The sequence below is a fragment of the Muntiacus reevesi genome, chromosome 8 (genome assembly GCF_963930625.1).
Source record: "Muntiacus reevesi chromosome 8, mMunRee1.1, whole genome shotgun sequence".
Lineage (NCBI taxonomy): Eukaryota > Metazoa > Chordata > Mammalia > Artiodactyla > Cervidae > Muntiacus > Muntiacus reevesi.
Window position 1 is genome coordinate 13022081 of NC_089256.1, and position 13135 is coordinate 13035215.

At 40.4% G+C, this 13135-nt stretch overlaps 1 protein-coding gene across 1 annotated transcript in view; it reads right to left on the minus strand.

Annotated features, from left to right (window-relative positions):
• Positions 1 to 13135, minus strand: part of PCCB (propionyl-CoA carboxylase subunit beta) — a 93176-nt gene that overhangs the window by 1933 nt on the left and 78108 nt on the right. The window contains exons 11-13 of the mRNA XM_065942457.1: positions 1230 to 1337; positions 906 to 1006; positions 393 to 491 (exon numbers count right to left, since the gene is read on the minus strand). Of these exons, the coding sequence (XP_065798529.1) occupies positions 393 to 491; positions 906 to 1006; positions 1230 to 1337 (308 nt within the window). The remainder of the gene's footprint in view (positions 1 to 392; positions 492 to 905; positions 1007 to 1229; positions 1338 to 13135) is intronic.

Sequence of the window (13135 nt, forward strand, 5' to 3'; positions counted from 1 at the left end):
CAGGAAAGGAGTGGTGGGTAGACGAAGCAACAGGAGGCACCCTGCCCAAAGTCAGCAGGGTCAGGACTACAGCGTGGCCTCCGTGGGCTGCAGGAGTGGCTCCGGGCCCTCTTGGCAGCTGGGGATGGGGTTGGGGAAACATCCAGTCCTCCAAAAACTAGTTCAGCTGACTCAGCCCTTTCCCTTCTACTGAACCCCTGAACCCACTTGAGGCCCCTACTACCTGGGTCCGTGCCGGAAGTGAAAGTGCAGGAGGGGACTGCCAGGTCTAGACCCCAACTCCCCGGAGGCCTGGCGACCCCAGGGGCCCAGGCCTCTTCCCAACACTTGCCAGCGATGCGGGGTGAGTGGAGTCCCTGGAGCCAGGAGAAGAGAAAGCTGGCGGGTCTTACCTTTGCGCCCATGACTGCAATCTCCGCCGTGGGCCAGGCATAGTTGGTGTCACCACAAAGGTGCTTGGAGCTCATGACATCATAGGCACCACCGTAGGCCTAGAACAGTCCCAAATGCTGAATGTTAGAGCCTGAGTCAACCAGATCACATCACTATAAGACCCAGGAAGCCAAGTGAAATGAGGATGAAAAGCAAGAACTGGCCCTCCTGGGCTCCTGAAGGCCCAGGGCTGGGAGGCCCAGGAATACCAGGGCGCAGACACAGGCCTTTCACAGTTCATGGTCATGGTCTTCCGGCCTTTTCCCACTGCTGCTCTCCATTCCCAGATGAGCAGGGACTTCTCTGCCAGGCGTGTCTGCAGGACCATACACGCTTAGCCATCCTTGAGAACTTGTTAAGGGGAGTGAGGCATAGACTCCTTCCAGCACTGCTGACCCTCTCGGCCATACCCCAGCCCCCAGGCCCCGCCACTGGAGGTGAGCGGGCTCCAGCCTCCAGCCTGAGCTCCTCACCTTCCTGGTGATGATCGTCACTTTGGGCACAGTGGCCTCTGCGAACGCGTAGAGCAGCTTGGCGCCGTGGCGGATGATGCCCCCATACTCCTGCGCAGTGCCTGTGTCACGAGCAAGTTATTGGATCCCCACAGAATCTCCCCGGGGTCAACCCCCACTCTCAGCTGTGAGGGCTTCCCCCTCCCCACAGGGTCACCTCCAGCCAGCCCCACCCCACAGACACCCAGAAAATCCTGAGGGAACTGTGCAAGAGGATCTCCAAATAAAGCGGGCATCTCACGGGGCAACACCGCCTCTCCTGACCCGCCTCCGTCAGGGACTCACCAGGCAGGAAGCCAGGGACATCCACAAAAGTGATGAGGGGAATGTTGAACGAGTCACAGAATCGGACGAAACGAGCCCCTTTCACGGATGAATTAATGTCCAAGCATCCTAGGAAGAGAGAGACCACGTGCTGAGTTTCTAGGCCACTCCCAGTCCCACCCACGCTGGGCAACCATTCAGAGCTGGTTTCTACAGGGGCACCAAAGTTTCATCATCAGAGAAACTAAAGGAGGGCTTCATACTCCAAGAAAAACAGGGGAGACAGAATCCACCTGGCCACTGGTCAGAGGACCCAGCAGTGGCTCGGCCCCGAGGGTGGCACCACACCCCAGCACAGACCTCCAGTCTTTGTCTTGTGAACGAAGGGGAGCTGCCACCTGAGGCACAGCCTACCTCACCCCTGGAGCCCACAGTGGGAGGCCTCATCCAAGGGCTGGTCTTATGGAGTCTTTGTAGCTGGAACTGGAATCTGCCTCCATCAACTACAGCCATGTGTCTGGGGAAATTACTTTCTGAGCCTGAGATTCCCCACCTGAAAAGGAGGGATGTTACCACCCTCTACTATGGAGGTGGTGGGTTAGTTGCCAAGTTGTGTCCAACTCTTGCGACCTCATGGACTATAGCTCACCAGGCTCCTCTGTTCATGGAATTCTCCAGGCAAGAACCCTGGAGTGGGTTGCCATTTGCTTTTCCAGGGGATCCTTCCTGACCCGGGATCGAACCGGGGTCTCCCACATTGCAGGCAGATTCTTTACCAACTTAGGCACCAGGGAAGCCCTACCATAGTTGTAAGGATTAAAGGAGATGGTATCAGTAAAATGGCACAGAATAGAATAAGAGTTCAATTACTAGTAAATCCCCTCACCCAGAACAGTCTGCAGAATGTTCTATGAGGCCAGCATTATCCTGATACCAAAACTTCTTGTTTTGGGACAAGAAAATGCAGAGCAAAATCCCTCATGAACACAGATGCAGAAAGTCCTGAGATATATAAAAACACTGTCAAGTGCAGTTTAATGCAAGAATCCAGAGATGATCTACTGTGTGAAAAGCAGTGAAATTATTAAAGGAAAAAAACAATATGGTCGTCACAACAGATATAAACATCTGAGAAAATCCAATATTCATAATTAAAAACTAGCAGTAAACTATGAGTGCAATGGAACTTCTACTATCTGATAAAGAATGTCCATAAAAAACTTAAATACTCATGGATCAGAAGAATATATAAATCCCCAAACTGAACTATGCCAGTGCTGTCCAAAAGAACTTTCTATGATGATGAAAATGTTCTCTGGCTCTGTTATTTGTTGACATAGTAACCACTAGACAATGTGGCTACTGAACACCTGAAATATGACTAGGGAAAGTAAGCGACTAAGCTCCTAATCGCATTGACTCTTAACTACTTATACTATTTTATTATTTTAGACTTAAAGCCTAATAGCTAGGCTAGCATAGCTGGAAAAATTTTCATTTTCAAGCAACTCCTATCAAAATCATAGGTAATTCCTTTGTAGAAACTGATAAGCAGATTCTAAAATTCATATGGTAAATCAAAGGAGATAGACTAGTCAAATGATATTTTTTTTTAAATAGCAGTATCAGAAGACTTCCACTAGCTGACCAGAAGACTCACAAAAGCAGGGTTTCTCCATCGTGGCACTACCAACATCTCAGACGGAATGATTCTTTGCTATGGGAGTCTGACTTCTGTATGTAGAATGTTTAGTCGCCATCTCTGAGTCAGACACACTAGATGTCAGGAGCCCCCCTCCACCCCTCACACCCACTGTGACAGTCAAAATTGTTTCCAACATACCCACATGTTCCCAGTACATTGAAATTGTCCCTAGTTGAGAACCACCAAGAACTATAAAGCTTCAGAAATCAAGACAAGATGGCAGAGGCATAAAGGTGGGCAAAACCAGCAACAGAACAGAACAAACAGGGAAGAGATAGACCCAGAGGACTGATTTCAGACCAGGCACCAAAACACTGCAGAAAGCAAGTCTTCTTAACAAATGGTAATACTGTTTCACTCCATACTCTACACACGAAAACCAACCCAAAATGGATCATAGACCTTAACATAACCCACAACCACAAAGCTCCGAGAAGGTGATTTGGACTATCTTTGAAACCGTGAGGTAGGCAAAGATTTCCTGGACAGGACACAAAAAGCTCTAATCAAAAGTAAAACACTGATAAAAAGGATTTTACCACTTTTTAAAAATAATGTGAGTCAAAAGACACCATTAATTAAATAAATAAACAAGTCACAGACCAGGAAAAAAATATTTAAAATACACATATCTGACAAAGGGTTCACATCAGAATATATAAAGAACCTTAGAAGTCAACAATAAAAAGACAACTCAAAAAATAACAACTGTAGGCAAAACTTCCCTCTTGCTAAATGCATTTTCTGAGATGATAGAAATGTTCTATATCTTAGTTTGGATGTTGATTACAGGTCGGGAGTTTCCCCCTGGGTGGGGAAGATCCCTGGAGGCGGGCATGGCAACCCACTCTAGTTTTCTTGCCTGCAGAATCCCATGGAGCCTACGGTCCATAAGGTCACAAAGAGTCAGACATGACTGAAGTGATTTAGCACACATGAATTGTCAACTTGCCAAAACCCATCCAAACGAGCATGTAAAAGCTGTGCATTTTATGGTCTGTAAATTATAACTCAGTAAAAGAAAAATGTTTTAGATCGCCCCTCCTCCCTCTCTATCCAAACCTATGTTAATAAAGAATGCGAATGATGAGTCCTGGGATGAAGACAACTCTAAGTTAAGAAACCGCAAGATGGAAAGGAGGTTAGAATAAAAATCAAAAAGAAGAAAAATATGAGCAATGACAACCAAAACAAGATAAAATCACTGGGGAACTGAAAATAGTCAGAAATGGAAAACCTGTGACCCTGAGCTGCCAAAAGTGGGCCCTAGGTCCAAGAGCTTGACTTCCTCATCATAGTCCAGGCCTGTCACAGCATCTGGCACCCAGGGAGTCCAAAGAGCCCTGGCGAATTCTACAAGGAAGAAATAAGTGCCAAGGGGGTGGAGAGGAAGGGGAGAGAAGGAGTGCAAGTTTTGGATTAGCAGATGCAAACCAGTATACATAAAGTGGACAAACAACAAGGTCCTACTATATAGCATGGGGAACTATATTCAATACACCATGGTTTATCATGAATATGAAAAAGTATATATGTATTAATATATGTATAACTGAATCACTTTTTTTTGTATAGCAGAAGTTAACACAACATTGTAAATCAACTACATCAATAAAAAAGAAACGGAAATGAGAACCATGACAGAGGCCTCCTCTGTGAGCCTCTGACACTTTATGACATTCCATAAACATCACAAAGAAAACTACAAGGTCAGAAGGAGGGAAGCTGAAGAACCACAATGGAACCAAGTATTCAGACCCCAGTCAGGGCTCAGGAAGGCCCTGGGATAGAAGTCTAGGTATTTGAAGGTAAAGTTTGCACAATAAGCCAAGCAGTTTCTTCAAAAGTGAGCTTGTGAGAATGTGCCTGTACTAGAGGGTCCCAGAACCTGCAGACATGGTCTCGGGACAAGAAATCTCTTTGAGCAGACACAGGAAATCAAGTGAAGTCCACGCCAGGGACAGACACAGTGAGGAGGAGGAACTCAAGAAGACGTGAACAGATGAGAACGTACCACAGGAACAAAATGCACGTTCAGTGTGTGTAAACATGATTTCTAAACAACAAAATGGTGGAATAGACAGCACCGAGCTCCTATCCTCAAAGAAAAACATCAAAAAACAAGCAGAAACAGTGAGAACTAACTTTGTCAAAATTCTGAAACAGGCAAGTTAACTAACCAAAAGCTGAATTGGGAAAAAGGCAATTTAGAAACTGCAGAAAAGCTTTGTGGCATTTTGAATTACACTTGCCCCACATTCTCCCTGGTTCTAGAGGAAGCAAAGACGACCTCAGACGCCAATCACCATGTAGGTCTGTTCTACCTTGTGTGAGGGGGCCCTGAAAGATGATGCAAGCCTTTCATCTCTGTACCTAACTCAGAACTCACCCAGACCACAAAAGGAGCAGCCATTGCTCACTGTGAGAAAAAAGAACCACCGACAGACATCTGGGGCAAAAGATTACAGTTGAGATCACCTAAGGCCAGGGAGGAAAAAAAACCGGCAGAGTGGGGGTTTGGCGGGATGAGGCAGAATTTGGACATTCAAGAACAACTGTATATACAAGGGACTTCAGAAAGAGACAGATAGGCCTAGAGTGAGATGTATGCTCAGAGAAGATCTGAGAAGGGAAATTAGAAAGTACCTTGAATAGATCAGTGAAACAAAACAGAGAGCCCAGAAATAAACCCACAGAGCTAAGGACAATTAATCTTCTACAAAGAAGGCAATAGTATACAATGGGAAAAAACAGTCTTTCAGCAAGTGGTGTTAAGAAAGTTGGGCAGCCACAGGTAAACCACCCTCTGAGCACACTCAAAAAGAAATTCAAAAAGGCCGAAAGACTTAATGTAAGACAAGACACCATAAAACTCCAAGAACAGTACATTGGCAAAACATTCTGACATAAATTGTACCAATGTTTTCGTAAGTCAGTGTCTCATGGCAACAGAAGTAAAAGCAAAAATAAACAAATGAGATCAACCAAGCATATAAGCTTTCGAATAGCAAAGGAATCCATAAACAAAATGAAAAAGACAAACTTCCAACTGAGAGGAGATATTTGCAAATGATGCAACCAGCAAAGGCTTAATTTCCAAAATATATAAACAGCTTCTACAATTCAATAACAAAAAAGCAAATAACCAACCAAAAAATGGTCACAAGGCCTAAAAGAAGATATACTGATGGTCAAGAGACACATAAAAACATGCTCATCACTGCTAATTATTAAATAAATATAAATCAAAACTACAATGAGGTTCCACCTCACACAAGTCAGAACGACCACATTAAAGAGTCTAGAAATGATAATTGCTGGAGAGAGAGTAGAAAAAAGAGAATGTTCTTACACTGTTGGTGGGAATGTAAATTAGTGTAGTTCAATGAAAAACAGTATGGAGGTTCCTCGAAAAACTAAAAATAGAGGTGAAGTATGACACAGCAATCTCACTCCTAGGCATATACCCAGACAAAACTATAATTTGAAAAGATGCATGCATCCCTATTATTCATAACAGCACTATTTACAACAGCCAAGACATGGAAAGAAGGTAAATGTCCAGTGACAGAACGATGTGTGTGGTGTATACACACACACAATGGAGTATTACTTCGCCATTAAAAAGCATAAAATAATGCCATTTGCAGTTACATGGATAGACCAAGAGATTATCACATGAAGTGAAGTGAGTCAGAAACAGAAAGACAAATACCATATATCACTTATATGAGGAATACAGAATATGACACAAATGAACACAGGGACGAAACAGACTCACAGACAGAGAACATACTTATGGTGGCCAAGAGGGAGGGTGTATGGAGGAAGTAAAATTAGGAGCTTGGTTATTAGCAGGTGCAATCTATTATATATAAAGTGGATAAATAACAAGGTCCTACTGTATAGCACAGGGAACAATATTCAACATCCTGTGATAAATCAGAATGCAACAGACTATGCAATACAGCAGAAATTAACACAACACTGTAAATCAACTATCAGTTCAGTCACTCAGTCATGTCCGACTCGTTGCAACCCCATGAACTGCAGCACGCCAGGCCTCCCTGTCCATCACCAACTCCCAGAGTCTACCCAAACTCATGTCCATTGAGTCGGTGATGCCATCTAACTGTACTTGAACAAAATTTTTCTAAATAAGAAAATACCTTGAGATGAAAGAAAATGAAACTATAACATTACAAAACAAAAGACCTGAGAGGATTTTAAGCTTTAATCTTGGGCTGATCCCTAAAGTCTGTTTAAATCTGGCCAGGTGTTGAAAGAAATCCTCAATACAGAGCCAAATTGCAAAGACTAAAAGAGATATTTTCTTATCTATTTTGGCACCTCAGTCAAAAAACAGTAGTTGGACACAAGCTAAGGAAGAGAACAAGGAATATAGCCTCTGCAAAAAACAATGAGGAAAAGTCACTAGACAAATGGACTACTACAGCATTCAACAATCAAAAAAACAAACTCTGGAAAAGGGGGAGAATATGATTTCAGAGTTTAACACATTATAATATTCAAATGTTCAGTTTTCAACAACAATAAAAAAAAGCATACAGAGAAACAGGAAAGTAGAACCATTCAAATGAACAAAATAAATATAAATAATCATCCTTAAGGAAGTCCAGACAATAAATTTACTAAACAAAGATTTTAAAACAACTATTTTAAATATGCTCACGGAGGTAAAGAAAAACATGAAGAACTAAACAGACAACAAAAAAAACCAACAGGAAAAAAATGTATGGACAAAATGAGAACATCAATGGAGAAACAAATTATAAAAAGGAATCAAACAAATTCTATTACTAAAAACTACAATAACTGAAATGAAAACATTGCTACAGGGGTTCAACAGAATTAAGAAGACAGGATAAAGGATGAGGAATCCTGAAAATACAAAAACTTAAATTATCCAATCAAAGGAACAGAAAGAAAAGGAAAACTGAAGTGATTAGAGACTAATGGACTATGAATATCATGAAGTAAACCAATATATACAGCATGTCAGTATCATAAGGAGGAGAGAGGAGAAATGGGTAGAGACACTGTTTGAAGAAATAATATCCAAAAATTTCTCGAATTTGGCACAAGATATGAAGAAACAAAATCAAGAAACTGTAAGCCTAAGTAGAATAAACTCACACATATCCATACTGAGACACATTATAATCAAACTATTTAAAGAAAAAGAATCCTGAAAGTAGCAAAAGCAAGTGATTAATCAAATACAAAGAATCATCAATAAGATTACAAATTGATTTCTCAGTAGAAACTATGGAGGCCAGAAGACAACAGGAATCATATCTAAATTGCTGAAAGTTCTATTTTTTATTTATTTTTTAATTGAAGGATAAATACTTTACAGAATTCTGTTGTTTTCTGTCAAACCTCAACATGAATCAGCCATAGGTATACCTATGTCCCCTCCCTCTTGAACCTTCCTCCCATCCCACCCCTCTAGGTTGATACAGAGCCCCTGTTTGAGTTTCCTGAAACATACAGCAAATTCCCATTGGCTATCTATTTTACATATGCTAATGTAAGTTTCCATGTTACTGTCTCCATACATCTCACCCTCTCTTCCCCTCTCCCCATGTCTGTAAGTCTGTTCTCTATGTCTCTTTCTCCACTGCTGCCCTGTAAATAAGTTCTTCAGTACCATTTTTCTAGATTCCGTATATATGTGTTAGAATACAATATTTCTCTTTCTCTTTCTGACTCACTTCACTCTGTATAATAGGTTCTAGGTTCATCCACCTCATCAGAACTGACTCAAATGCTTTCAATTTTATGGCTGAGTAATTTTCCATTGTGTATACATACCACAACTTCTTTATCCATTCATCTGTTGAAGGATATTTAGGTTGCTTCCATGTTCCAGCTATTGTAAACACTGCTGCAATGAACAATGGGATTACATGTGTCTTTTTCAATTTTGGTTTCCTCGGGGTAGATGCCTAGGAGTGGGATTGCTGGGTCATATGGTGGTTTCATTCCTAGTTTTTTAAGGAATCTCCATACCGTGTTCTATAGTGGCTGAATCAATTTACATTCCCACCAACAGTGCAAGAGCATTCCCTTTTCTCCACACCCTCTCCAGCATTTATTGTTTGTAGACTTTTTGATGATGGCCATTCTGACCGGTGTGAGGCGATATGTCACTGTAGTTTTGATTTGCATTCCTCTAACAATGAGCAATGTTGAGCATCTTCTCATGTGTTTGTTTGCCATTGGTATGTCTTCTTAGGAGAAATGTCTGTTTAGGTCTTTTTCCCACTTTTTGATTGGGTTGTTTGCTTTTCTGGCATTGAGTTGTATGAGCTGCTTGTCTATTTTGGAAATCCATCCTCTGTCATTGTTTCACTTGCTGTTATCTTCTCCCATTCTGAGGGTTGTCTTTTCACCTTCCTTAGAGTTTCTTCTGCTGTGCAAAAGCTTTTAAATTTAATCAGGTCCCACTTGCTTAGTTTTGTTTCTATTTCCATTACTATAGGAGGTGGGTGATAGAGGATCTTGCTTTGATTTATGTCATCATGTGTTCTGCTTATGTTTTCCTCTAAGAATTTTATAGTTTCTGGTCTTACATTTAGGTCTTTAATCCATTTTGAGTTTATCTTTGTGTGTGGTGTTAGGAAGTGTTCTAATTTCATTCTTTCACATGTAGCTGTCCAGTTTTCCCAGCACCATATACTGAAAAGGCTGTCTTTGCCTCGTTGTATATTCTTGCCTTCTTTGTCAAAAATAAGGTACCCATAGGTTCATGGGTTTATTTCTGGGCTTTCTATCTTGTTCCATGGGTCCATGCTTCTATTTTTGTGCCAGTAGCATACTGTCTTCATGACTGTAGCTTTGCAGTATAATCTGAAGTCAGAAAGGTTGATTTCTCCAGCTCCATTCTTCTTTTTCAAGACTGCTTTGGCTATTAGGGGGCTTTTGTGTTTCCATATAAACTGTGAAATTTTTTGCTCTACTTCTGTGAAAAATGCCATTGGTGACTTGATAGGGATCACATTGAATCTGTAGATGGCCTCTGGTAGTATAGTCAGTTTCACAATATTGATTCTTCCTACCCAGGAACATGGAATATCTCCCCAGCTGTTTATGTCATCTTTGATTTCTTCCATGAGTGTCTTACAATTTTCTGTGGACAGTTCTTTTGTGTCATTAGGTAAGTTTATTCCTAGATATTTAATTCTTTTTGCTGCAATAGTGAATAGGACTGATTCCTTAATTTCTCTTTCTGATTTTTCATTGTTAGTATATAGAAATACAAGTGATTTCTGTGTATTGATTTTGTATCCTGCAGTTTGCTAAATTCACTGATTAGCTCTAGTAATTTTCTGATACTACCTTTAGGGTTCTCTATGTACAGTAGCATGTCATCTGCATACTGTGAGCACGTTATATCTTCTTTTCCAATCTGGATTCCTTTTACTTCGTTTTCTTCTCTGATTGCTGTAGCTAGGACTTCCAGAACTATGTTGAATAATAGTAGTGAAAGTCGACACCCTTATCTTGTTCCTATTCTTAAGGGGACTGCTTTCAGTTTTTCAACTCTAAGAATGATGTTTGCTATAGGCTTTGCATATATGGCCTTTACTATGTTGTAGTAGATTCCTTCTATGTCCATTTTTTGAAGAGTTTTAATCATAAATGGGTGCTATTTGACAAAGGTTTTTCTCCATCTATTGAGACTATCATATGGTTTTTATGTCTCAATTTGTTAATATGGTATTTCAAATTGACTGACTGGCATATATTGAAGAATCCTTGCATTCCTGGAATAAACCCAACTTGATCATGGTGTATGAGCTTTTCAATGTGTTGCTGAATTCTGTTTGCTAAGATTTTGTTGAGGATTTTTGCATCTATGTTCTTCAGTGATATTGGCCTGTAGTTTTCTTTTTTGTGTTGTCTTTGTCTGTTTTTGGTATCAGTGATGATGGCCTCATAGAGTGAGTTTGGAAGTGTTCCTTTCTCTGCAATTTTTTGAAAGAGTTTTACAAGGATAGGCATTGGCTCTTCTCTAAATGTTCAATAGAATTCTCCTCCTAACAAAGCCATCTGGTTCTGGGCTTTTGTTTTGGGGGAGATTTTTGATCACACCTTCAATTTCAGTGCTTGTAATTGGGTTGTTCATAATTTCTATTTCTTCCTGGTTCAGTCTTGGAAGATTGAACTTCTCTAAGAATCTGTCCATTGCTTCCAGATTATCCATTTTATTCCCATATAGTTGTTCATAATAGTCTCTCATAATCCTTTTTATTTCTGTATTGTCTGTTGTAACCTCTCCTTTTTCTAATTTTGTTGATTTGATTCTTCTCTTTTTTCTTGATGAGTCTGGCTAAAGGTTTGTCAGTTTTGTTTATCTTTTCAAAGAATGAGCTTTTAGTTTCATTAACCTTTACTGTTGTTTCTTTCATTGCTTTTTCACTTATTTCTGCAAGGATCTTTATGATTTCTTTCCTTCTACTAAATTTGGGGGTTTTTTGTTCTTCTTTTTCCAGTTGTAAAGTTAGGTTGTCTATTCAATGTTTTTCTTGTTTCGTGAAGTAGGATTGTATTGCTATAAACTTCCCTCTTAGGACTGCTTTTGGTACATCCCATAGGTTTTGAGTTGTCATGTTTTCATTGTCATTTGTTTCTATAAATTTTTTTATTTCCCTTTTGATTTCTTCAGTAACCTGTTGATTATTTACAAACGAGTTCTTAATCTCTCCATGTGCTTGTATTTCTTACAGTTTTTCTCTTGTAATTGAAATCTAGTCTCATAGCTTTGTGGTTGGAAAAGATGCTTGATACCATTTCAATTTCCTTAAATTTACTGAGGTTTGATTTGTGACTGAAGATGTGGTCTATCCTGGAGAATGTTCCATGTGCACTTGCGAAGAGGCTGTATTCTTCTGCATTTGGATGGAATATCCTGCAGATATCAATGAGATCCATCTCATCTAATGCATCATTTAAGACTTGTATTTCCATATTAATTTTCGGTTTTGATGATCTGTCCATTGGTGTGAGTAGGATGTTAAAGTCTCCTACTATTATTGTGTTACTGTCCATTTCTCCTTTTATGTCTGTTAGTGTTTGTCTTATGTATTGAGGTGCTCCTGTGTTGGATGCATAAATATTTATAATTGTTATGTCTTCCTCTTGGATTGATCCCTTGGTCATAATGTAGTGTCCTTTCTTATCTCTTGTAATATTCTTTACTTTAAGGTCTATTTTGTTGGATGTGAGGATTGCTACTCCAGCTTTCTTTTCCTTCCTATTTGCATGGAATATATTTTTCCATTCTCTCACTTTCAGTTTATATGTGTCTTTAGGTCTAAAGTGGATTTCTTGTAGACAGCATATATATGGGTCTTGTTTTTGTATCCATTTAGCCAGTCTGTGTCTTTTGGTTGGAGCATTTAATCTATTTACATTTAAAGTAACTACTGATATATATGTTCCTATTGCCACTTTCTGAATTGTTTGGGGTTGATTTTGTAGCTCTTTTTTCTTCTCTTGTATTTCTTGGCTATATAAGTCCCTTTAACATTTGTTGTAGAGCTGGTTTGGTCATACTGAATTCTCTTAACTTTTGCTCGTGTGAAAAGCTTGATTTCTCCATCAATTTTGAATGAGACCCTTGCAGGGTACAGTAATCTTGGTTGTAGATTTTTCCCTTTCAGTACTTTAAATATATGCTGCCATTCCCTTCAGAGAGGGCAATGGCAACCCACTCTAGTACTCTTGCCTGGAAAATCCCATGGACGGAGGAGCCTGGTAGGCTGCAGTCCATGGGGTCGCTAAGAGTTGGACACAACTGAGCGACTTCACTTTCACTTTTCACTTTCATGCATTGGAGAAGGAAATGGCAACCCACTCCAGTGATTTTGCCTGGAGAATCCCAGGGATAGCAGAGCCTGGTGGGCTGCCGTCTATGGAGTCGCACAGACTCGGACACAACTGAAGCGACTTAGCAGCAGCAGGAGCAGCCACTCCCTTCTGGCCGGCAGAGTTTCTGCTGAAAGATCAGCTGTTAAGTGTATGGGGTTTCCCTTTTACATTATTTGCTGCTTCTCCCTTGCTGCTTTTAATATTCTTTCTTTGTGTTTAGTCTTTGTTAGCTTGATTAGTATGTGTCTTGGTGTGTTTTTCCTTGGGTTTATCCTGTATGGGACTCTTTGCACCTCTTGGACTTGATTGACTATTTCCTTTT